The sequence below is a fragment of the Desmodus rotundus genome, chromosome 1 (genome assembly GCF_022682495.2).
Source record: "Desmodus rotundus isolate HL8 chromosome 1, HLdesRot8A.1, whole genome shotgun sequence".
In the NCBI taxonomy this organism is placed as follows: domain Eukaryota; kingdom Metazoa; phylum Chordata; class Mammalia; order Chiroptera; family Phyllostomidae; genus Desmodus; species Desmodus rotundus.
The window spans coordinates 22,431,501-22,459,076 of NC_071387.1; the positions used below are offsets into that span (position 1 = coordinate 22,431,501).

At 38.1% G+C, this 27,576-nt stretch overlaps 1 protein-coding gene across 1 annotated transcript in view; it reads right to left on the minus strand.

Annotated features, from left to right (window-relative positions):
* Positions 1-947: 947 nt before the first annotated feature.
* RAD23B (RAD23 homolog B, nucleotide excision repair protein) overlaps positions 948-27,576 on the minus strand; it is a 52,090-nt gene continuing 25,461 nt past the window's right edge. Inside the window, exons 5-10 of the mRNA XM_053922021.1 lie at positions 22,448-22,503; positions 14,594-14,721; positions 10,013-10,145; positions 8,027-8,154; positions 7,172-7,342; positions 948-2,325 (exon numbers count right to left, since the gene is read on the minus strand). Of these exons, the coding sequence (XP_053777996.1) occupies positions 2,212-2,325; positions 7,172-7,342; positions 8,027-8,154; positions 10,013-10,145; positions 14,594-14,721; positions 22,448-22,503 (730 nt within the window). The 3' untranslated portion in view covers positions 948-2,211. The remainder of the gene's footprint in view (positions 2,326-7,171; positions 7,343-8,026; positions 8,155-10,012; positions 10,146-14,593; positions 14,722-22,447; positions 22,504-27,576) is intronic.

Sequence of the window (27,576 nt, forward strand, 5' to 3'; positions counted from 1 at the left end):
GCTTCCTCCCATTTTTCCATACAACAACTAAACAATAAAAACATTTCAAGGAATAAATGACATAATACTTCAAATGCAAAATTCCAAGGTCAGACAGTCACTTACATTAAGAGATTTACCAAAACTGTTTGTAAATCAAAACACAACAGCAAAGGTCACAAAAAAGCCTACTTCTTTCATAGGGTCTGGCCTGGCTCTTCAAACAGATACACAAGGCACTGTGAAGAGCGGCCAGGCGTGGCTGGAAATGCCCCCGGTATGAGTCAATCCCCACCACTTGTAGTTCCGTTGTCCAAGGACAGGGGCTCTGTGACACCAGCTTCTGCAGCCACATTCCCAAGTAAGGAAGAGGCTGCTGTCGCCCCACCTCCCCTGTTCCAGTTTTCTCTCTCTCTGAACAATTGAGCAGCAGATAAAATATAAAATGAAGGCATTCCACAATCCGACCAGAAATGCCGCCCTCTTCCCAACTCCTCTGCCTTGAAAGACGAACATGTTTACAAATCCTCACTTTATTCTCCTGAGATATTTTGCATGGTTCATCATAAAACATACAGGCAATACAAAGTCCAAAGGCCTGTTGGTTTAAGGAATAATAAACACATGAAGATTAACTAAACGATTAACATTTTGGGGGAAAAAAATCGTGATTTCATTTATTTTCTAAACAGACAGGTCACGAGTGCACAATGGAAAAGCTTAAAGGTTATCACCAAATGGTGTACTAAGGATTATTGCAAGAGATCATGCAGGGAGAAATCTGTGCAAATTCAGCATCTTAACTCAGTATCAGATGGTAGGAAAAAAATTTCTTTAAATAGTGCTGTTTGTATCTGAAAAACTGAACAAGTAGACATCTGCCCCCTCTTTCTGGTCAAATAATGCCAATGAGGGAGATTACAAAGAAAAAACTGAGATGAAAAAAAAATCCAAAGAAAAGCCAACACTGCTATTAAGATTTTTCTTTTAATAGGCCACAAGATATCTTGATTGTATATTTTCCAAAGGTCTTTTCCAGCCACATCTCCCAACCCTTCCAAAAGATTTCATCAATCTTTCCAATGCAATAAAAGATGCAGGATTATAGTTCTGTCTGCCTTCTCTTTTTGAAAGCAATATAATCCTAATGACTTTAATGGTCATATATTCTTATCTAATAAGGAAAAACATTTACAAATATCAGAAACCCAGTTTTGAAACATTTGCATTAATTTTAAACTGAATCAGCATTTTGTGGGGTTTAAAAAAGGCAGCAGTTTGAACTCACGACTTGCTGACAAACACGTTTCTGCGGAGGGGAGGGGAAGGGAGAGAGAGGAAGGGAGGGGAGAGAGGGAGCGTGAAGGCTGCACTGCTCCATTGGCCCCAAAGCGCTCATTTCACAAAGGGATACATCAAAAGCAAACATGCAATGGTGGTTTTAAAACTTTTACTGCAATGTAACAAGGAAGTAAACAGTAATTAGACACCTACCAATTTTCCCCCCAAAACAAACCAAAAAAATGTAAACAGGAAAATAACTCTGCCTATACTTATAGAGCTTCTCAAATCATGTTAGAAGGGTCTCACATTCAATGATCAAGAGATTTGAAAATAGCAGTAATTATTTTCATTTTAAGAAAAGGATCCCCCTTCTTCCCTCCCCCACCCCAAGTATTTAACATGAAAGAATGGACTTTCTTGACATTAATTTTATACTTATTTGAAGCAGCAACAATAACCATCAATAATTTGGCATTTCTGTTTGTAGATGTTCCAAAATTTTTTTCAATTTCATGAAGCCATTATCCAGTGTCGCCATGAAACACAGACTGCAGATTCTAGGTAGCAGAGATTCTTTCTGAAACCAATGTTAAGTCAAAGGAATATTAAGCAGGGCATTACACTAAATTTCTGGATCTAGTATACTAAAAAGAGTGAAACCTAGGAAATTACCTACTGTTTTATACAAGATATAAAGACCTGCAAAAGCTGGTTTTTGGTTGTCTATTTTACATACTGTGTGGATCTGCAGCATCTGCTAATTGAAGCAGACATGCACTGTATTTATCCCTGCCCTATATCCTAGATCCCTCCCTCCCCACCCCCAACAATCTACTACCGTATACCAAGTATTGTGGATATGAACCCAAGTCATCCCAGACAATCCAGTGAACAAAGTTAGTGTAATGCACTGGTGTGAAGTGTGAGATTAAAAAAAAAAAGTCCCTTTCAATCTTCATCAAAGTTTTGCTGTAGAAGAAAATTGGCAGCCAAGTTCTCATTCTTCTCACAAGCAAAATATGCTTGTATCACAAGTCCTTCAGGAAATCCTAATGCCTTTAACTGGAAGAAAGAAAGAAAACATTATTATTCCAGCATAGCACCACTGACTGATCATCACTTGAAAACTTACTATGGAAGACACAAAAAAGCTCTTGAGAATTTTACAGGAATCTAACCCTATATGAATATGAATTTGTTGTCCAACCCAAGGAGCCAGACAGAACTAGACCCTTTCCTTTAACACCCACCTACAAAACTCTGTTCCTGGTTAAAGCTATTTGACTAACAGACACTTAACACCAACTGCACTAACAAACACTAAAAATTAGTTGCTTACTATGGCGGTTTAAAAATAAATGACCCTACAGAAATTTGTAAGTTAAATGGCTCTTAGTGTATGAAAGGTGAAGATATAAATGAGAGCAACTGGAGATGAGATTAACTACCTCAGGTTTGTAAAGACAGTCTTATCTTTCATTAGGATCAAATACTATTCTCAATCTCCTTGCTTTACGGAACACTCCATACTAGAAAAATTGGCAATCAATTATTAGTGATACTACATGATATTTCTGAGATCAAGATTTATGGTGGTCTATTTTTACGTGCTTAATTGTTATAGCCACGTTCGTTTTCCTAGTCTATTTAAAAAAATCACCTGTGACTCAATAATCTTTAAACACTAAGTTCAATGATCTAATTCATTAGAACCTACACATTTGTCCACCAAATGCTATTTATGAACCCCCTCCTCAACTGTCTCAATAGCCTTATATCAGACTATATCAAGAAACGACCTTAAAAAACTGGGCACAAGTCCCAATTCAGCATGATTATTCATCCATGAGAGGAGAAGAAACTAAAAAACAATGTTGTTACCTAGGTCTTGTCCAGATTAAAGCTGGGCTAGCTGAAGGAAAAGGTAGATAGGGCACGATCCAACTATATGCTTCTATAAGACACACACTTTAGATTCAAAGACACAAATATGCTGAAAGTAAAAGGATGGAAAAAGATATATACCACGCAAACAGTTACAAAGAGAGCTGGAGTGGCTGTATTAATATCAGACAAAATAGATTTTAACATAAAAATTGTTACTAATAACAAAGGACATTTTATGATGATAAAGCATCAGAGACTTCATTATAAACATATATATAGGAGTCCCAAAATTCATGAAACAAAAATTGACAGAACTGAAGGGAGAAAGAGACAATTCAACAATAATAGGTGGAGACTTCAACAGCCCCCCACGTTCAATAATGGATACAGCAACTAGGCAGAAGACTGGAAGGGAAAGAGGAAACTCAACAACATAAAAAACCAACTAGACTTAACAGACATTTACAGAAGATTATGTGTCCTTCTCAAGTATACACAGAACATTCTCCATAAAGACCATGTTAGGGCATGAAACAAACCTCGATGAATTTAACAGAACTAAAATTATAGAAAATGCGTTCTCTGACCACAATGGAATGAGCTTAGAACTCAGTAATAAAAGGAAACTTGAGAAATTCATAAATATGTGGGAATTAAAACCAAACCACAAAGCAAACAAAACCAAACCACAAAGCACTGAAACTTATGGGAGGCTGCTGGAGCTGTGCTTACAGGGAAGGCCAGAGCTGTAATAGTCTGTATAAAAAACAAAGGCCTCAAATCAGTACCTAAGGTTCCATCTTAAGAAACTAAAAAATAGAAAGAAACAAATTCCAAAACACGAAGAGGAGGAAAATAATAAAAATCAGAGAGAAAATAAATAAAACTAGAAAAGTAACAGAATCAACAAAACCAAAAGTTAGTGCTTTTTTTCCCTTTAGATCAATTACAATTACTAAAATCAGGAATAAATGTGAACACATTGCTATTTTTTATAGAAATAAAAACTGTTAAAAAGGAAATATTATGAACAAGTTAGATATCTTACATGAAATAGACCAATTTCTAGAAAAACAAAAAACACCAAAACTGACTCAAGAACAAACAGGTAATCTGAATAGGCCGATAACAAGTAACAAGACTGAATGTGAGAGAATTTTCCAAAGAAAAACCAGGCCCAGATAACTTCACTGCTGAATTTCACCAATTGTTTAAAGAAAAATTAATACCAATTTTTCATAAACTCTTCCCAACTGGTTCTATAAAGCTAGTATTATTACACTGATACCAAAAGCAGACATACACACCAGACCAGTATTTCTTATTAAGATAGATGTAGAAACCCTCAATAAAATACTAGCAGACTCAACCAGCAACACACACAGAAAGATAATATATACCATGACCAACTAGGATTCACCCTAGGAATACAAGGTTGGTCCAACATACAAAGAATCAGTGAACGAATAAGGCACGTAACAGGAAAGGACAAAACTACATGACCAGCTTAAACACAGAGAAAGCATTTGGCAAAATCCAAAATGTTTTTGTTATAAAAACACTCATCAAACTAGGAATAGAAAAAAACTTCCTCATGCAGATAAAAGGAATTTAGTAAAACTCACAGCTAACATCATACTTAATAGCGAAAAGACGGCAATATTTTCTCCTAAGATCCGAGATCAGACAGTCACGTGGGCTCTCGTCACTACTACTGATCAACACACAGGAGGCTCAGGGGTGTCCGATCTTCCGGCATCTCTGGACCACACTGGAAGAAGAGTTGCCTTGGCCCTCACGTTACATACACTGAGACACATAATCACAAAGAAATCTCGTAGTATTTTAAGTAAATTTACGATTCTGTGTTGGGCTGCAGGTTGGACACCTCTGGTAGAGCAATTAGCACACAAAACAAATAAGGCCATCCATATTAGAAAAGTAAAACCATGTCTACTTGCAACTAGTATCTTGCATATATAAAATTCTAAGGAACACGCACCCAAATGATCAGAATTGATACATGACATCACAGAAAGGTTACGAGATATACGTAAGACCAATACACAAAATAATTTGTATTTCTACATAACTAACAATGAACAATCCGAAAAATGAAATTAAGAAAACACTTTCATTTATAACATCAAAAACAATAAAAATATTTAGGAATAAACTTAACACAAGAAGTACAAACGGAAGACCACAGAACATTTCTGAATGAAAATTACAGAAAGTCTAATAATGAAAGGAAATCACGTTCATGGCTTGATACGACCTAATACTGCTAACACGGTAACACACTCCAAAATGATCTACAGAAAAACACAATATCCTAATCCCAGCCACTTTTTTGGGGGGGGGTGGGGGGTGGTGAATAGATAACAGAGAAGTTGATCCTAAAAGTAATATGAAAACACGAGGGACGCAGAAAAGCCAAAAGAATCTTAAGCAGCACAAAATTGAAGCACTAACTTCCTGATTTCAAAACTTACTACAAAGCGCCCTGGCTACTGTGGCTCAGTTCATTGAGCGCCAGCCTGCAAATCAAAGGGTTGCTGGTTCAATTCCCAGTCAGGGCACATGCCTGAGTTGCAGGCTAGGTCCCTGGTGGGGGCATGTGAGAGGCAACCACACATTGATATTTTCCTCCCTCTCTTTCTCCCTTCCTTCCCCTCTAAAAATAAATAAAATCTGAACCCCCGCCCCCCAAAACCAAACCTTATTACAAAGCCACAGTAATCAAGACTGAGGTTCTGGTGTAGGATAAACATATAGTTTAACGGAACAGAACTGACAGCCCCGAATAAACCCTCACACTTATGGTTACTTGATTTTTAATAAGAATGCCAAGACAACTTAGTGGGAAAGGAGTAGTTATTTTCAATAAACGGTGCTGGGGCAACTGGACAGCCAGGTGAAAAACAGTGTAGCCTGACACCATAAACAAAAAGTAACTTAAAATGTAATAGTAATTATAAACTCTTCAGAAAAATAAGAGTAAATCTTTTAAACTTGTATTAGGCAATATTCTCTTAGTATGACATTAAAAGCACAAGCAACAAAATTTCTCCAACACAGAAATCAAAAACTGAATCTAACTTAAAAAAAAAAAAAAAAAAGGCATAGAATAATTGAGGCCAGTGTCATTTACTCAATTCTGGTACTCGAGCGGAGTAATACCAGTCAGATATAAAATATCTTTTAAGAAATACGTAATTGGGGTTGGGGTAAAAAAAAAAAAAAAAAAAAAAAAAAAAAAAGAAATACGTAATTATAAACTTTGAACAGTTGATATGAACACTTATATCATAAACAAAGACAAATTACTGTCCAGATGATTTTCTAAGTATTAAGGGAAAAAGCACTTCATGGAATTTCCATCTCAGAATGCTAGGTCCAACAGGGCAAGTACTGTGATTCCCCAGTTACAAACGTGAACAGAGGGGCCAGAGAATGAACGACTACTCACAGTACCATAAAAACTAGGCTCCTGTAGTGTCGTGACCTACACTGGTCAACGTGGTGAGGATGGAAACAGAAATCAGGACACCAGGTTCTGATGTTTACTGTACAGCGTTTTTTATAGAATTCATACACATATCTGTTTTACATTTTAGTAACAATATGAAATTAAAATCTGAAATATAAATTTAAAAAAATGGACAATCTTAATTTGGGCAGAGAATTAAAGATCAGTTTTTCCCCTGAATATTAACACATCAATGAAATTTTCAGTTTCTTAATTTATTTATAACTATTTTCATGACAGAATGGTAGTCACTGCTGGTCCCCAGGGCTCACGAAGACAAGATGCGAGAGCAGGGCTAAGAAGAGCTTGTCTTTATTGCAATCCCTAAGGGAAATGCTCTGTCGGGCTCTAGAAGAACTACTTCCTATGATGGAAATGCTCTGGACCAGTGCTACTCAATGCAGTAGCCACTAGCCCCATGTAAATACTGAGCACCTGAATGTGGCTACTGTGACTAAGAACTGAGCTGTTAGTTTTACTTAAACTCACCCTTTCTATAGCTTCTTTTTCCTGAGGCGTTACTTGAATGTAGTTCATATGACCACTTCCAGCTTCTGCAATTCCTCCACTGCCACCTCCACTGCCTCCTCCTTGACCACCAGCTTCTTGAACTGGTTCATTTAACATCTGAATAAAATGCTCCTGATGTTGGCTAATTTGCTGTGGTGGTTTGAAGGACAGAGAAAAAACAATACATTGATATAAAATATCTTCAAGAAAATAAGAATTCTAAATACAAGTAAGAGAGAAGCTATAACTTTGCAACTGTAATATTCTAGAATGATTCTAAGATTATTTAGTCTTTGGAATGATATGATTCCTTGTATATTATTAAAGAAGCTCAGTTCTTGAGTCAGATAAACAATGAAGAATTAAGAGAATTCAAATTCTCATTCATAATGTACCCTGCCCCCCCCCAAATCAATGTTAAAAACCTACTTGATGACTATAGGAAGAAACAAAACTTATATATGTCTTCCACATGAGCATGCAATACAATGATGTACAAAACTAAAATTGTGACCGAAGCCTACAAGTATATTTTCTAAGAGGTAGTACTCCACTAATAATAAGGTTGGGGAAAAAAGCAAAGTTTCTTTGCTGAAGAGTTTCTCAGATTCTTTAATAAAGTAGTTCCCAAATTCATCATCTGACCAACTAAAATCAACCAAATCTCCACGCCCAACTCTTTTTTCAGGACATCTATCTTTACTCCATATTCTACTGAAGCAGCAGCTTAGAAGAACGGTTTAACATCGGTAGAGGGGAAGGAGTACTCTTTGACTTTTTCAAAGTGTGATACACACTCTAAACCCACTTCTGAAATTAACACTAGTTAGTTACCTGTAGTAACTGAGGATTTTCTCGACCTATCTGTTGTAGCAATGCAGGAAGCAGGGAAGGATTCTGTTGAATAATTTGTCTCATCTGTTGAAATTGAGGCTGATTCCGTAAAAATTCAAGGGGATGACCTAAAATACACATAAATGTTTTTAAACAAAAGTAGCACTTACATACACAAAGAGCTGGTCAATCATAATTTGGATAATAGATACTGGAAAATAGAAAAATATATAATTTGAGTTCTCAGAAATAAAATCTTGAGCTTGAATTCCTGGAAAATTCAAAACAGGGGTGGATAAAAGTAGGTTTACAGTTATTTGTATGGAAAAATACAAATTAATAAATAATAATACAAGAATAAATTCACTGTGGACAGGTAATCCAGTTAGAGGGTCATCCCACTCCACCAAGGTTGCAGATTTGGTCCCTGGTCACGGCACATACAAAAGGTGACCTTCAAATGAACAATGTAAGCAAGTGGAAGAACAATCAATGATTCTCTCTTTCTCTCTCTCACCACCCCCCCAAAACAACCAATAGATTAAAAAATAACACCTGTTTTGCATAGTCACAACTGTAAATCTACTTTTTTGCCCACTCCTGTATTTAATAATTAAAACTTAAGAGTTCAGGTTTGCAGATCAGATGGAATTTTATTAACGCAAACTCAATTACAGTTAGAATTTTTTATTATGACCCTTAAATTTCAAACATTTATAATCTACAAACACTTGAAATAAGATCCCTTTATAAGAATAAATACTATTTAATAATGCAAAATAAAGTATAAGATCTAGAACTTGTGACTTTTTGGGGTGGTGGTGCTTGTCTGCTTATACTATATAAAAATCAAAATTTGCATACAAAAGAATTGTTTTTGAGGTTACTAATGGATAATGAGAATTTTTTAGATGTTATTCCCTAAATTTTAATTCAAGACAATCATTCAAATTAAAATGACCACATAACATGGATATTTATTTTTCTATGTGTAACACCAGTTTTACAGATGAAGAAAACAAAAGTCAGAAACTAAGTTAGTAAAGTGCTGCTGAAAGGAGCAGCCCCTCAGTCAGAACCAATGAATGTTGTGGCCTCTTCTTTCCACCCCCATACTGAATCTCCAGAAATGAAAAGCTGACCAGGTCCGCTGGGAGAATGGATACAATGGCTGGTGTGGCCCAGTGGACTGAGTGCCAGCCTGTGAACCAAGTGGTCACAGGTTCAATTCCTAGTCAGGGCGCATGCTTGGGTTGCGCGCCAGGTCCCCACTAGGGGATGCTCGAGAGGCAACCACATGTTGATGTTTCTCTCCCTCTCTTTCTCCCTTTCTTCCCCTTTCTAAAAATAAATAAATACAATCTTTAAAAAAAAAGTGCTCAGAAATTTGTCAATCAGAATTGACTGCCATAATTAGAACTAGAAAATGCATCAAAGACTGGCTTCTTCAAAATTGAGTTTGAAGACTTTATCAATATACAGAAGAATGATGGAGAATACAAGTAATTCCTGGGCCTACCTAAGAATTTGCTTTGTAGTCAAACTTTTGGCAATGGAAATATGAGTGTTGGCCAGTGGATACTTGAATTTAAGTTTGCTTTCACCTCTTTATACAAGATTTTAAACCTCCTGAGGTTTTATTTCCTTGGTTGTATAATCACTAAGATAGTACTGGCTTTGAAATTATATATATAACATTTATAAGGAGAGAAAGAGATAAGGTGAGCAAACCATTGGAAATGGCTTCAAAACACTATGCTCTTTACCAAACTGGAGCAATGATGTTTAATATAAGCAAAAATATCTTTACATCTATTTGGTAAAATTTCTTCTGGACCCTTCTCCAACACTGATGAATAGAGAATGTGCTTTGAGAGTTATCTGAAGGCTCTGGGAATAAACCTCACTTCAAAATACGTTGGTTGAAATTATTTTACAGTAGAAATTCAGAGCCATTTCCTCCCCATCCCAAAGATTCCACTTTACCTCCAGAACTTGTTGTTGTAGTTGTTGCTGTTGTAGTTGCTGCAGCTGCAGCCACTGAAGACTGAGGAGCCCCAGTAGTAGCTGCTGGAGGGGGGTCAACCACAGCCTGACTTTCTCTATCTCCGGGAATTCCCTGTAACACAATGTCCAAGCTTTAAAATATCCTGTCATTTAAAGTTAGTCAAATTATTCAGAGTAAAAGATTTATTAATATATTTAATAGCCTTGTCTAATTTCCAAAAGCATCAAACAGATGTCTCCTTCAAATTAGAAGTGAAGAATTAAGTCTTATCTGAAAGCTGCATACATTTAAATTTGGTTAGAAATGGCTTGAGTGTAGCGCAGAAGAACCCATATTGCTACAATATTGGGGTGGCCAAAAAGTTTGCTCTATTTTTAAGTAAAAATAAAAGGTTTTTTCCGTCAATAACTTTATTAAACAACGTATTCACCGTTTTGTTCCACTACCTCCTGCCATCTTTCAGGCAACTTCATAACTCCATCTTCCCAAAACTTTTTATCTTTTGGAGCAAATAATTGTTCTAGGTGCCTTTTGTAGTCTTCCAGGGCATTGAAATTTTTTCCATTAAGAGAATTTTGTAAAGACCAAAAGAAATGGAAATCCAAAGGTGCAATGTCTGGTGAACGGCAATGAATCAGAACCTCCTGGTGAGGATGTAACAGTTTCTGCCTGGTCACCAAACAAACATGCGGCCTTATGATATCCTGCTGGAAGAGTATGTGTTTTCTGTTGACTAATTCCAGACGCTTTTTGCCCAGTGCTGCTTTCAGTTGGTCTAACTGGGAGCAGTACTTGTTGGAATTAACTGTTTGGTTTTCCGGAAGGAGCTCATAATAGACAACTCCCTTCCAATCCCACCATATGTACAACACTGCCTTCTTTGGATGAAGATGGCCTTTGGTGTGGTTGGCGGTGGTAATCTTCACTTGCCCCATGACCTCTTCCATTCCACATTATTGTAAAGTATCCACTTTTGATCGCCTGTCGTAATTTGTTTTAACAAATGAAACATTTTCATTTCGTTTTAGTAGAGAATTGCATGCACAAATGCAGTCCAGGTTTTTTCCCCCTTAACTAATGTGGAATCCAAACATCAAAGTGATTAACGTAACAGAGCTGGTACAAGTGATTTTTCAACACTTGATTTGGAGATTTTGAATATATTGTCTATCTCCCACATGGTATAATGCTGATTATTCTCAACTAATGTCTCAATCTGATGGCCATCAACTTGAATTGGTCTACCTAGCCATGGGGCATTGTCCAGTGAACAATCTCCAGCATGAAACTTTGCAAACCACTTTTAATACCTTCCATTAGTCGCAGCACCTTCTCCATACACAGCACAAATCTTTTTTGAGTTTCAGTTGCATTTTTACCTTTCTTGAAATAATAAAGCATACTACGCTGCAAATGTGCTTATTTTCTTCCATCTTCAGTATGAAGGTGAATACGTTGTTTAATAAAGTTATTGGCGAAAAAAAAACTTTTATTTTTACTTAAAAATAAATGGCTACACAAAAATTCACTAGTTTTGATAAGTATTTTTTAAAATGCACGCTGATATGACAAGTCACAATACAATCTAGTAACATTGTTTCAAATGAAGTTAAAGACAAATAAGCACTACTAGAGCCGCCATATGGAAAAAACCTAACTTATCTTTGGCCAGCCGAACACAATGCAACACTGTCCAATAGAACTTCCCATGATGATGGAAATATTCTATAGCCATGCTGTCCAATAAAATACCCAGTAGCCACATGTAGCTACCGATAACTTGATATGTGGTTAATGTTACTCAGAAGCTAAAATTTTAACTTACTTTTCATTTTATTAGAATAGCTACTTGTACTTAATAGCTACCTTACCAGACAGTATAGACCTAAGGTATATTGTATTTTGCCATGTATAATGCACACTTTCTTGCCCAAATTTTTGAGGGGAAAAATAAGGATGCACATTATATACAGGTAGTACCTGATTTACCTCTGTATCTGTTTTTGTGTTTTGTAGTTACTTGTTACCTAAAATTTCTTAGACCCTAATATATATGAAAATCAATGCAAAATTCCTTTATAACATAAAAAGCAAGAATCTAAATATAAATACGTAAATAATTAAGAAATTAAAAGATTTTTTCCCTAAAAGTTTGGGACAAGAACATGAGTGTGCATTATACAAGGCAAAATACAGTAAATGAATTTTGTAATTCAGAAAGAACTGGATTTATAATCCTAGCATTAAGATCTTACAAAGAAAGAGGTTTTGAGGCACATGTGGCACTTCTGAAATGACCCCAGGGGGAAAAAAGGTCCAACAGAGACAGAACAAGTGATGACAGTGACCAAGCAGGAAGGATCACCTCTACTGATCCATGGTTCTGAGAAAGTATCACCCAGAAGCATCACATATTAAAAATTAAAACTGATTATTCAAAACTTACAAAAACAGGTATAAAACAAACTTAAATAATTATTCAGGTGATGCTTTCTCTAAGGTAGCAGCATTTATCTCCTGAAGTTACTGTAACTTAAAATGGCACTGAAACACTTGAAATACCCTGTTTTGATGCAAATGACTTACAGAACTTCTCATATACAACTTATTAGAAATGTCTTTAAGAAATCTTCACAGAATTTGGAAGAACAAAGAAGGAAACATTACATTTGAATAAAAGACTGCAATGGTAAATGTTTTCATTTCCCAGTAAATCCGAAGCCAAAATTGTAAACGTATAATCAAGGCCTTTGTAAGGTATATAAATGTCTAATCACTATGCTACACACCTGAAACTAATATAATAATATTGAATGTTGACTGTAATTGGAAAGTAAAAAAAAAAATGAATTAGGGATAATGAGCAGCAGGGTAACAGCTGGCCGCATTAGATGTCACTTCAGGCACTGAAAACACAAATGCTTTTGAGGGAGTTCATTTTTTGATGCCTTGAAGTTTTAAATCTACTAGATAAAAATATGATTCTATTAAACTGACACAGAATTCCAAATCAGGAATAAATGAAAGTCATTCTGTATAAGGAAAGGCAACACTTTAATAGACTATGTGGGGTTTTGAAAGGGGTGGGAGGGAGGAGTAACCATAAACAGATCCCTAGTGGTTATAAATCCAGTGATTCCTCAATTCCAAACAAATTGATAAAATGAACTGACAGCATTTTAAAGACCCTCCTCAAGAGGACAACGAAAAAGAGCAGACAAGCTCCGGCTGGTGTGGCTCAGAGTGCTGGAGTGTTGTCCTGTAGACGGAAAGGTCACGGGATCAATCCCAGGTCAGCGGGGGCACAGATGAGAAGGCAACAGAGCCATGTTCCCCACCCCCCAACTAAAAACAATGAAAAATGCCCTGGAATGAAGATAGAAATTTCTTTAAATTAAAACATGAAAACTAATATGCTAAGAACAGGTCTGGTGAATCTCACGTGCGAATGAGTATGCATATAACTAGTGGAGGCAGAGACTCCTGACTCTCCTGAACCCACTATCTGAAAGGGAGTTGCTAACGATGCACAACCTGGAAACAAAGGAACGGGTTAACTGTGGACTGTACTTCCCAAACAGATAGGATCATGGATGATATTTAGGGCGATTTAGACTTTGATAATACTTCAAAACACCAGACAAGTACAGAATAAAATGTTAAGACTAAAAAAATATTAATCTAATATTGTTCCAAAATTATATGCTGTTATTTTAGCCTACACTGCATCTGGAAAACTAAGACATTTACTGTCATAAAATATCAAGGGTTTTAGTCCACGCCCACACCCACCTATTTCTCAAAAGCCTTATGCTAGTAAAAACAGCGACTTACTTAAAATCCCCTCAGCTGCTACCAACTATAAACAAGCTAACAATTCAAATATCAATGGAACAAGGCAAATAACATCGTGTGTTAAATTAAATGTGTAACACTGTCAGGTAAGAGTGAATGGATCAGAAAATGGTGAATTAAAGAATCTACGATCTAAAATTCTTCCTAATCCCTTGTGAAAATCTGGGATCAATTTGTCCAGATAAACCAGATTATCTGAATTTTTTAAGTGAAATCTCCCAGTTTAAAAAAATCATCAATTAATTATAAAAATTTAGACTATAAGTCAAATAAAATTTGGGTTGGGCTCCTAACTTAAATCTTTCGCTCTAAGTAGTATATTCGAAATTATGCTGGTAGTCAATAAAGCTATTAAATGTTAGATTTGATTACATGGAAAAAAAAACCTGTATGTGCCCTTACCCCCCAACACAAGCTATCAGTCTGAGGATGACATTGCTGGGGAAGAGGATCTACTCCAAAAGAAGAGCCAGCTGCACATCTCAGTCAGCCACGCTGTTCAGTAACTGAAAACTGTGTCGCAATCTTTCAGGACAGGAAAGTTTATCAACACAAAATGTTAACATACTAAGAAAATGAAAGTATTATGTAAATTATCTGGCATATATCATATTCTACTGTGAATTGTTACTATTCCTTTAAAATCATTGTTTCTTTGGGATATTGGTTTTAAAGTACAATGAAGAAAGTAAAACGTTTCTCACCATTAAAAGATACTCCACTGCTCTGTCAGGGTTGTTGAAACTGGCTCTCAGGGCGGCAATTACTTGCTCTCGTTCATAGCCCATTGACATGATCTCAGTTACCATATTTTCGTAAGACTGACCTGTCACTACAGGGGTGGGAGGGAAAAGAAGGGGAACATTTAATGACCAAACATTCTCCACATCCTTACTGAATGTATACAATGTTTCAAGCACTACAGTACTAGGAATATGCAGATGAATAACAGTATAAAACACAACATATATGTGGTAGGCAGAATAATGCCCCCCTCCCCACCTGGAACCTACAAGTATGTTAGGTTACCTGGGAAAAAGGAATTATGGTTGCTAATCAGCTAAAATAGGGAAATTATCCTGGATCACCTGAGTGAGCCCAATGTAACCACAAGAGCCCTTTAAAGCAGGAGGAAAGTGAATTAAGAGGGTCAGAGAAACATGTAAGGAAATGAGGACAAAAGCATGGTCAGGGACACTATGCTCCTTTGATGATGATGATGATGATGATGATGATGATGATGATGATGATGATGGGGCGGGGCGCGCCCATAAGCCAAGGAGTGTGGGTAGCCTCAACAAACTGGAAAGAACCTGGAACAAATCCTCCCCTCGAGTCTCCAGAAGAGAAGGAACGCAACCCTGATTCTAGCCCAGTGACTTGGTCCCTCGATTTTTGTACAGTGAGCCCTGGGTCAGACTTCTAACATGCAGTACTGCTCGGTAATAAAGCTGTGTTGTTTTATACTGCTAAGTGTGTGATAACTTATTACAGTAGCATTAGAAAACTAATATAGTATGTTTAATAACTACAATAAGAAGATCAGGTACAAATGTAGCACAAATATAGAACAGATTTATTTAGCAGGTCAGGGGTGGCAACCTGGAAGAGACAGATGAAATAAATGACTTTTGATAAGAGGAGGAGCATTTCAAGCAACCAACTCTGCCATAACAAGTTGTTTTTCCTCTGACACCTTTTCTTACCAAAGCAGAGGGAGAAAGGTTGTCAGTTATAAAGTTAAAATCTCACATACCATACAAAGCTGGTACAATGACTCAAGAGCAGTAAGTCACTTTCACCTCACGTAAACTATCTTTTCTTCCACTTGTGTTCTGGGTGTCATCCCCTTTCTTGTCTCCTCAAAGAACTGGGCCTTTTAGTTATTTCCTCTTTTGTCCATTTCCTACCCTCCCCTCTCCACTTAATTACCCTGGTCAGCAGTTAACTCTGTCCTTGAATGTCATTCTAAGAACAAAAACCTACCTCCCTTGACCACATTCTAATTCTTGTTCAAGAACTGGTCCATCTGTCTGAATTCTTCCTTTAACAGCCCTAGATGTCTGTGTGCTGTGTCCACTTCCTCACATTCCACTCACTCCTAAACCAGCACCAAATATGACCTTGGATTTCTAAAGATTCTCCCCTCAAATGTGTCCCACCATCATCTGCCATCTCCATTTCTTCTCCTTTTTTAATCTCACCAGGAGAAACTTTTTTAGTTAATGATTTTAGGGAGAGAGAGGAAGGGAGGGACGAGGAGAGAGAGCAACATCAATTGGTTATCTCCCATTCGCACCCTGACTGGGGATCAAACCTGTGCAACCTTGGTTATGTGCTGACCAGGAATTGAACCTGCAACCTCTTGGTGTATGTGATGATGCTCCAACCTACTGAGCAACCCGACCAGGGCTCTGTTATTCCAGGACTCTGCTATTTCAACAAATGGCACCAATATCCAATCCAAGTACTTGAACCAGAAAACCTCAGTGATTTCAATTCCCTTTCCCCTGCCTCCACATCAAATCTATTAGTGTATGTGGTAGGTCCTAGAACTAAATTACATCCCACACCAATCCAGTTCTCTCTTTTTCCACTGCCTTCACTTAATACCAGTCCAGAACAATCGCTGACCTGGATTAAAACTTGCTTCCTCCTCTTCTGCTTTCAAGCCTACAATTCATTCTTCAGCCAGTTGCCAAAGTAAGCTTTTAAAAAAGAAAATCTCATTTTGGGCTCCCAACCCTCAGTAATCCTCCATACACGACATTTCAACCATAATGATCTTCTCCATTTTACTTTACAAGTCATCCCCCTCCTGTCCCAGAACCTTTATATACACCAAGCCTCTGTGATGGCCAGTTCCTTTACATGCTACAGTTCTCAATTTAAATGGTACAGTCTCGGTGAGGTATTGCCTAACTATCAAGTGCCTTCTGTTTTTCTTTATGAACGCCATTAGTTTTTAACATATCATCTATCATGATTTGCAATATATTTCACATTTCCCTCCACCCTCATCTGAATGCAGGTACAAGGGACCTTATTATTTTGCATCACTGTTTCCCTGATACCTAGATGACACTCGTCAGTTGAATGACTTTTTTTCTTCTGCAGAATTTTAAATAAAGATATGTCAGAGCTACAAAAGTACAGTTTAAAAAACTAGTTATCACTGAGAAAATATGGTGTTTGGAAGTTTAGGGTAGTGACTTTTCCTTTCCCATTTCATAAAAAACTTTACAAAACAAAATTAAAACTGGTTAAGTATCAGAACTACACTACTTTAACAGGGTGTTTCTCATTTAATTCTTAGAGTAAGTCTGTGAGAAAGTTTATTTTCCTCTCCTTTAAAGTGAGGCTGAGGTGTAGAGAGAGTGTGACCCTGCTGTCAATGGCTGGTGAGTAAGTCACGGTGCAGAGACACAAAGACAGGCTGTCGGGCCCCAGAGCCCCCATGTCTAGTCACGATGCTATGGCGTCCAAAATTACGCTTCCTAATTAATCAAGGTATGAAAAAATCACAATGAAATGCCTATAAGCAGTCTGATACTTTCTAATTTGTCGTATTTATTTTTAGAGAGACAAGAAGGGAGACAAAATTGATGGGTGAGAGAGATACATTGGTCACCCCTCACACAGCCCCAACTGGGAACCTGGCCCGCAACCCAGGCATGTACCCTGACTGGGAACTGAACTGGTGATCTTTTGGTTTGCAGGCCAGGGCTCAATCCACTGAACCACAACAGCCAGGGCACTTTTTAGATCTTAAAAGCACAAAGAAAATTAGGGTCAATAGACAACACAAGACAGAGCTAAAGAGGTTACAGAAGTAGTGACGAAGAACCTTATGTGTGTCGTAAGAGTGAGTTTTGAACTTATCTTTCAGGTCACCCAGGAATTATGAAACGAACTAATAATGACCTCATTAGATTTACCTTTTAGAAAGTCTCCTATGTCAGAGAATACACTAGTTAGAACCAGGTAATTAAAGAATATCAGTGAGGTAAGAACATAAACTAAGGTGATGAAATGGCAATAGAAACAAATATTCCACAGACTTTGGGTAGAACTAGTAACAGGATTCCCAGGCCATGAGGCCAAGAGAAGAAGACGGTCCAAGATGATGCCAATATTTTTGTAGAGGATGGATGATGCTACATGCAAGGAAGGGAATAAAGACAAATAATCAGATGGGGATTAATAGAGCAGTCACCTGGAACCTAAGAAGTTTGTGGAGGTTATAGGTTTTCTAGCTGGCAGTTTAAAGAATGAGTCTGGGCCATAGCTAGTGTGGCTCAGTGGATTGAGTTCTGACCTGCGAACCTCAGGGTCGCTGTTTAGATTCTCAGTCAGGGCACATGCCTGGGTTTTGGGCCAAGTCCCCAGTAGGGGCAGTGTGAGAGGAAATGGAATGATGTAACTCTGGCACAACGATGTTTCTCTCCCTCTCTTTCTCCCTCCCTTCATCTCTCTCTGAAAATAAACAGAAAAAGGACGCATTAAAAAAAAAAAAAAGTTTGGGAGATCACAGGGAGATGTGTACTACAGGTAAAATTTTGGGAATCTTTATAGTACAGCATATGGTAATTCTACGGTGTTGGCCAAAAGTCCATTATGTTTGTTCCATAAAATGAAAGATCATTTTTCATTTTCACCGATAACTATTGATTTGGATATTTTGAACATGTGGGCTATCTCCCAGTATTGGCTTCTAGTGGGTAGAGGCCAGGGGTGCTACTAAACATCTTCCAATGCATAAGAAAGCCTCACAGCAAATAATTATTTGGCCAAAATGTCAATAATACAAAGAAAATTTGCAAACCAATTTAACATGTTCCATCAGTCAAAGCACCTTTTCCATACACTGCACATATCTTTTTTTTGCATTTCAGTTCCATTTTTACCTTTCTTGAAATAATAAAGCATAATACACCAAAACTGTTCTGTATTTTCTTCCATCTTCAATATTATACACAAAAACTCACCAATTTTGATGTTTTTTTTTAACGCACGCCAATATGACAGCTATCACAATATAATCTAACAACATTGTTTCAGATGAAGAAGGAGGGATGGGGAGAAAAGGCATACAACTGTAACTGAGTAACAATAAAAATTTAAAAAAAAAAAAAAAAAAGGACAACTAACCACTACTACAGCCACACTACAGAAAAAAATGTAATAGACTTTTTGGCCAAGCCAATACATAGCATATGGTTTATCTGTCATTCCCATAGTTTGAAATTTGAACTAAGCATAAAGCAGAAACATAAAAGGAAAAAAAAATCACACAAGACATGTAAGGTCTGGGTAAAATAAAAATAATTAACTAGAAAGCCTGAGAAGAAATAGAGGTATGGATCAAGAAAGTGGTATCACAGAAGCCAAAGGAAGAAAGTGTAAAGGAGCAGAGTAAAGACTGGTAAATGAAAGGTTAAAGAGGAACTGGATCCCAAGACCACAGAGTTGAGAATGGCTGTTCTAGGAGATAAAGGATGAAAGGTAAGGCATCACCACCAGCAGTACAGGAGCGGACACCTGCGCTGCTGCTCGGCAGCATCACTGCATTTCTACTGACGCAGCAGTGGCGATAACCAGAGCCTTCAGCAGCATCAGGGGCAAGTGCCAGCTGCTTCCAGCTCGGAGGCTACAAAGCACTTTACTGACACATGGGTAATAAATCTCATTTGGCCCTTTCAGTATGTCTGCAACAATTTCCTAAGATTAAGCCTTTCTCCGTTTGAAATACAGTGATTTCTGTTTTCCTGACTGGACACTAACTAATACTTACTTGATAGCAGGGTAATCCTAGAAAATAGTCCTTCTGAGATGTGAAAGTGGGTTTGGTATATCCAGGTGATTTTAGGTTGATTATTTAAACAACTATTCTGTTCCACTATGCCATGGGCAACCCGGTGTGCCATTTTCAGTGGTAATAAGGGCACCATGGAGTGCAAGTCCAACTGGGTCAGAGGGCCAGCCCAGACCTTATGAGGTGCTACTGCTGTTGTAATCCTGCTGCTGCAGCAGCTAAGCAAGGAATGCACAAGCCTGTATGTCCCTAAGCTGCTGTTCCCTCCTACGGCTCCCAGTCTTCTACCTCTCCCCCATTTCCAGTAATACAGCGAATACCAAAAGGCAGGAATGGGGGTGTCAGCCAGTACACCAGTAATCAGCAGACACAGCAGGACTGTACCAAAAAAGTTACAATGGAAAAATGGGGGGAAAAACTGATTTTGACAGACTAGATGTAGAAGAAAGGTGGAAAGACATTATTAATCAGGATGCTCACAGAAATGATTGAGTAAGGTTGTGAAATAGAGGAAAAAGTGAAGGCTATGAAAAGTGAAATAAAGAAAAATATACAGGGAACTAACAGTGATGGCAAAGAAACTGGGACTCAAATCAATGATTTGCAACAGAAGGAAGAAATAAACATTGAACTAGAACAGAATGGAGACAGGAATTCAAAACAATGAGGACAGGTGTAGGAACTTCTGGGACAACTTTAAACGTCCCAACATCGGAATCATAGGGGTGCCAGGAGGAGAAGAGGAAGAGAAAGAAATTGAAAACTCATTTGAATAAACAATGAAGGAGAACTTCCCCAATCTGACAAAGGAAAAAGACATGCAAACCTAGGAAGCTCAGAGAGTCCCAAAGAAATGAGACCCACGCAAAAAACACACCAAGACACATCATAATTAAATTACTCAAGATTAAAGATAAGGACAGAATCTTAAAAGCAGCAAAAGGAGAAAGTTACCTACAAAGAAGTTCCCATGAGACTATCAGCTAATTTCTCAAAAGGAACCTTGAAGGCAAGAAGGGGCTTAAAAGAAGTATTCCAAGTTGTGAAAGGCAAGGAACCTACATCCAAGATTACTCTACCCAGTGAAGCTATCATTTAGAATGGAAGGGCAGATAAAGTACTTCCCAGATAAGGTCAAGTTAAAGGAGCTCATCATCACCAAACCCTTATTATATGAAATGTTAAAGGGACTTATCTAAGAAAAAGAAGATCACAACTATGAACAGTAAAATGACAACAAAGTCACAACTATCAACAACTGAACCTAAAAAACAAAAACAAATGAAGCAAACAACCACAACGAGAAGAGAATCACAGAAATGGAGATCACATGAAGGGTTATCAGTGGGGAGAGGGAGGGAGGAGAATGGGGGAAAAGGTACAGGGATTAAGAAGCATAAATGGTAGGTACAAAATAGACAGGAGGTTGTTAAGAATAGTATGGGAAATGGAAAAGCCGAAGAAGTTATAAGTAGGACTTATGGACATGAGTGAGGGGAGGGTGTGTGTGTGGGAGAATGCTGTGGGGGAGAAAGGGTGCAGGACAGAGGAGGACAAAGGGGAGAAAAAAATGGGACAGTTGTAATTGCATAATCAATAAAATATACTTTAAAAAAGTTGGAATAAAAAGGCATTTTCATGGCAAGTATAATAGAAGCAACAAGATATAGATGGAAACCTAACAAGGCTACAACTGAAATAAAGGCTGGAGGTGAATAAAGATGAAATTTGAGATGGATTTAGTAACATTTTACACCCATTTCAAAGACACTTTATAATAAACTTGTACACAGATCAAACTTTGTTAAGATCGCCTTTAAAATGCATATTTGGAAAATAAAAATTATTTGCTTTAAGGAAAGGAGTATGCTTAACTCTAACAGTATAATTTAAAGGATTTAATGTCTATTTCCAACCATATCAAAGGACCTAGAATGTATTGTGCTAAGTATTGATAAAATAGGTTGAACAGAGAAAGACAAATACCGAAATCTAAAAAAACAAAGTAAACGAACAAACAAGACAGAAACAAACTGATAGATACAGAGAACAAACTGATGGTTGTCAGATGGAACAGGGATTGGAGGTCTGGGTCAAAAAAGAGAAAGAATTAAGAAGCACAAATTGGCAATTACAAGATAGTGACAGGGAGGTGAAGTACAGCTTAGGGAATACAGTCAATAATATTGTAATAAATATATGTGGTGCCTGGTGGTTACAAGACTTATTGGGGGTATCATTTTGTAAATTATATAAATTTCTAACCACTACATGGTATACCCGAAACTAATATAATATTGAATGCTAACTGAAATTGATAATTTAAAAAAACCATCTTGGGGAAAAAAAGGATTCAATGTATAAAACATTAACTTACAAAGTCTTTAGTAACATTAATTGTCTAAATCAACCATTAAGCAGCTTTATTGTAAGCAACCATGAAAACTAACACATTATGCGCTGACTGGCGTGGCCCAGCTGACTGGGAGTCATCCCACAAAGCGAAAGGTTGCTGGTTTGATTCCTGGTGAGGGCATATGCCTGGGTTGTGGGTTCGGTCCCAGGTCGATGTTTCTCTCACATCGATATTTCTCTCCCTCTGCTTCTTCCTCCCTTCCCCTCTCTCTAAAAATAAATAAAATAAAATCTTAAAAAATAAACACATTATCATCATGATCTAAAAAAATAAAACTTAAACCTCTTCCCTATCTCTTATAAGGTTATTTACAATGTAGATACTTACCAAGTGCACTTGTTGCATCTTCAAAAAGGTTTGACCGAGAAGAATCTCCTGATGTACTGTAAAAGGTTTTTAGGAAATCATATCAGAAAGTATGTAATATTTACAGTAAAGCTTAGTAACTGGTGCTCCCCCTTCTGGAAGCACACTTCCTCCTCTTCTCCCACAGACTTTTATCTCCTAAATTTTAAGGGACCTCACAGCACTTGCAACCAGGGGAGCAATGGGTGGCAGCAGCTTGTCCTGGGCTAATTCCCTGAGCCTGTCTCCAAGGCCCCCTTTTTTCTGACTTTCCAGTGAGCTAACAGCCCTGACTTGGTTCGCTCCTGTTGCTTCTCCTGTCCTAAGTCCTTCACTGTTTCATAGTTTAGTAGCTGTCTAATTTCTAAAGAGATTCTTTGATTTTAATTAAACATAAACAAGGGACTATTGTACTTAAGCAGTCTTTTTTTTCTGCAAATCCATCGTTTTAAATGTTCAAAAATATAAAATAACATCTCATAGATAACTTACTACTTAAGGAACACAAAAAAGATGATGCACAACTATTTCCTTGAAAGAATTTACATGAGAAGTCAAATAATCTGAATTCAAGTCACAGGAGAAATGCCAAAAGTAGTACATGATAAATAGCACATGTGGAAACTGCATAAGGCTAAAAAGGCCTGGGAAGTCTTCACGCAGTGGAATTTTGGTTACATTTTATAGGGAAGAATGACCATAAAAACTTGGACAAATCCAAGTTGTAACTGAAAGTTAACCGGTTTAAAGGGACTAACATAGTGCACTTTCGTTGTGAGAAAACACTGTAGCACAGTGAAAGCAAGGGAAATACTTAAATCTGAATTCATAAATTACTTTCTAATGCTTGGTTTTTTCATCAACACGAGGTCAACAATAGAATCCATGTATCCTGAGATGTTGTATGTAGAGTTACTGCTGGTAGAATGCTTAGCAAAGTGCCTGGCAGCACAATATCCAGTATGATTACTATAATCCCTTGGTATAATTTTTGAAGTATCTTAATTGACTACAGGGCCTGGACAAATAATACCCCTTTTTAATTACAAAATCTTTTATTACAAAACCATAAGCATGTAATTCTGTAACATTATATCACACTCAAGCACACCATATGACATTTTAGGTCAAATGTTCAAAATAAAACTATAAATTATTACACCCACATTATTAGCCTACCAACCACACTCAAGCAGGCGTTACTTCTGCCGGACCGTGTAGACAGTAAAACTAACACAAACACGTGTGGAAGGCAACACTTCAAAAAGAAATATATGTTGGGAACAAATTCTCCTGCACAAGACCCCTGTCCAGAGACAACCACTACCACCAATTTCTATACAACCACCTATGCCCTCTTTTGTGTGTTTTATTTAACAATTATTCCACATCAGTACAAACGCAACCACCTCAAGTTTTCCCAAGAGATGCATGATATTCCATTTAATTGACCAAATCAAGCTCTTACTACGGAATTTTCAGTTTGGTTGCCAAGATTTAAATTCTTTCTGTAGTCAAACTTATTAATTGTTCCCCTTTCCTTGATTTGGTTAAGATTATTACAGTGGTCTCGAATTCTATCTTTATCTTAGATTAAGTCCTGATATGTACTTTGGTCTGCTTCCAGATTACTGTCTCTCACTGAGCAGTCTTTCTAGTAATAGCCATTCTAAATTGTTGTAATCGTTACCATGTAAAATAGATTTTACTGTATGGGAGGATCAGCCACCTTCATTACTGTCTTTTATAGAATAATTTGTGCTATTTCTGCATATTGTCTTAACATTTCTTTTTAAACATTACAGCCAAGACTGAGGTATCATTTAAACACCATTTTCATTCTTGATTTCACCTCACCACTTCCCTCCCCCATCAGCAGGGGAAACCGCTTATCAGTGTATCGCCCCTTTGCTACTGTTTTCCTACACATTAATATGCATACCCATAGAAAATATAAATGCTGTTTGTGGTTTTTGTTTGGTTTATGGTTATTACCCATAGTTTTGCAATCTGCTTTTTTACACTTGACAACACAGCCCTGAAACCACATTCATTTAATAGGCATATATACTGCATACTTTGACCTGCGGTACTAGATACCAGGGCTTCCCAAACTTTAGGAAGCCTAAGAAGTCACCAGGAGAGCTTGTTAAAAATACAGACTTCTGGAACCCACCTCCAGGTTAATTTTGGTTTAAAGGTCTGAGGTGGAGCCTAGGAATTAATTTCAAACAAACTGCCAGTGATGCTGATGCTGTCTACTGACTGCCACACTTGGAGCAGCACTGTTCTCTAATACGAGTTAGTTACAGGTCCAGTCATTTCCTTACCTTACTAATGAATACTTAGGTTGGTTACAATTTGTCCTCAATTACAAACAATACAGTTCTTATGCACAAGTGCAGTTTCCCTAAGTCAGTTATCAAGCTTAGAGAATGAATTAAGTGTGGAATTTGCATTCCAATAGTTTTTTTAAAATATATTTATTAATTATGCTATTACAGTTGTCCCATTCCCCCCCCACTCCACTCCATCCTGCCCACCCCCCTCCCTCCCACATTCCCCCCCCATAGTTCATGTCCATGGGTCATACTTATAAGTTCTTTGGCTTCTACATTTCCTACACTATTCTTACCCTCCCCCTGTCTATTTTCCACCTATCATCTATGCTACTTATTCTCTGTACCTTTCCCCCCCTCTCCCCCTCCCCTATTGACAACCCTCCATGTGATCTCCATCTCTATGTTTTTGTTCCTGTTCTAGTTGTTTGCCTAGTTTGCTCTTGTTTTTGTTTTATGTGTGGCCGTTAATAACTGTGAGTTTGCTGTCATTTTTACTGTTCCTATTTTTGATCTTCTTTTTCTTAGGTAACTCCCTTTAACATTTCATATAATAAGGGCTTGGTGATGATGAGCTTCTTTAACTTGACCTTATCTGAGAAGCACTTTATCTTCCCTTCCATTCTAAGTGATAGCTTTGCTGGATACAGTAATCTTGGATGTAGGTCCTTGCGTTTAATCTTGGGGAATGTAATTATGATGTGCCTTGTTGTGTTCCTCCTTGGGTCCAGCTTCTTTGGGACTCTCTGAGCTTCCTGGACTTCCCGGAAGTCTATTTCCTTTGCCAGATCGGGGAAGTTCTCCATTATTTGTTCAAATAAGTTTTCAATTTTTTGTTCTTCCTCTTCTCCTTCTGGCACCCCTATAATTCGGATGTTGGAACATTTCAAGGTGTCCTGGAGGTTCCTAAGCCTCTCCTCATTTTTCCAAGTTATTGTTTCTTCATTCTTTTCTGGTTGATGTTTGTTTCTTCCTTCTGGTCCATACCATTGATTTGAGTCCCAGTTTCCTTCTCATCACTATTGGTTCCCTGTACATTTTCCTTTGTTTCTCTTAGCATAGGCTTCATTTTTTCATCTGTTTTTCGAACAGATTCAACCAAGTCTGTGAGCATATTGATAACCAGTGCTTTGAACTGTGCATCCGATAGGTTGGCTATCTCTTCCTCACTTAGTTGTATTTTTTCTGGAGCTTTGAAGTGTTCTGTCATTTGGGCCATTTTTGTTTGTTTGTCTTGGAGTGTCTGTTACTTAAAGGGGCGGAGCCTTAGGTGTTCACCGGGGCAGGGTAACACTGGTCGCAGCGCTGTGACGCTGTACGTGGGGGAGGGGCCGAGTGGGAGCAATGGCGCCGGCCTCACTCTCCTCCGGATTTCAATCTTTCACTCCGATACCCACAATCAAACTGGGCCACTCTGGTGCTGGTTCCCGAGTGGGTGGGCCTGTGCACACTCTAGGCCCCTGTGGGTCTCTCCAACGACCTCTCCTGTGAGGCTGGGAGTCTCTCCTGCTGCCGCCCCAACCCCCACGGGCGCTTTCAATCAGAGGTTTGAGGCTTTATTTCCCCGAGCTGGAGCCCTGGGTTGCACGGTCTGCTCGCTGCCCGCCGTTCGTCAGGTTTATCTGTGGGCAAATGTGGTGCCGCGGGGTGCTACCCGCCACTCTGCCTGCCCCGCTCTCCGCCACTCTGAGTCCCGCCCTCTGGGTTTATCTGTGCAAATGTGGGGCCGCAGGGTCTGCTAGTGCTCGGACTGCCTGCGCCATTTGTCCCACACTCCGCCAGTCTCAGTCCCGCCACAGCCACGCGAGTCCTCTCCACCCCGGTGCCCGTCTCCGCCCCTCCTACCAGTCTGGATGTGTTTATTTTCTATTTCCTTGGTGTCAGTCCCCCTTGCTGTTCGATTCTCTGTCAGTTCTGGTTGTGCGAGGAGGCGCAGTGTGTCTACCTACGCCGCCATCTTGGTTCCCCAACCTCCAGTAGTTTTTGAACAACAAAACTGACCTAAGAAACAAATCCCTGATAATAAAATGCCAGGCCGGTGGCGATGACGAACTTTCTTACATGCCTCAAATTCTATCAGAGTATCTTCTGATAATTATCTAACTTTTGTGGTTTACAGGGCACTAAATGTTTTATAAAGGCAAGGATAAAGGGACTAAGGCACAGTTAAGTAGCTTGTTTTCTGAGCTCCTCTCATCCTCCCCTTCCTGTGTTAGCCTTCTCTTTGGTGCACAAAGCCCAACTAAAGAAACAACTCCAGGGTCTGCTCTTCCGGGTCACTGACTATCAACTCATTTATGCAACCTCTGGAGGTCTGAAAAGGTAATCCTGACTCTTAGGACAGGGGAATAAAACTATATCCCCAGGAAGAAGCAAAATGGATAGTGATGATAAAGACATCTGAATGGATGGTATTAGAATTAGCACATTAAACTGTATTGGTCAATTCTGAAGTGACACTGAGTTTTTTAAGGAGCTTAAAGCATTTAAGGAAGTAAGATAATAGTGTACCAACTCCAGACATTCTTAATTATATGTACAATGTTTAAATGGTTTGGAAAACCAATTTGTTAAATTTTTAAGTTTTCTCCCATACACAGAACTGACCAACAGCCTTCTGATGTAATAGCTTAGCCTGATTTTGGATTGTCTTCCACCAGGTAAAAGTGTTGAATGCATCTTTAACTGTACAAGGGAGAAATATCAAGTTAGGCAATGGTGTCTGAGAATGCCTAAAGCAAAGTGTAGCAGGCAGGCATAGGGAAAGTATTT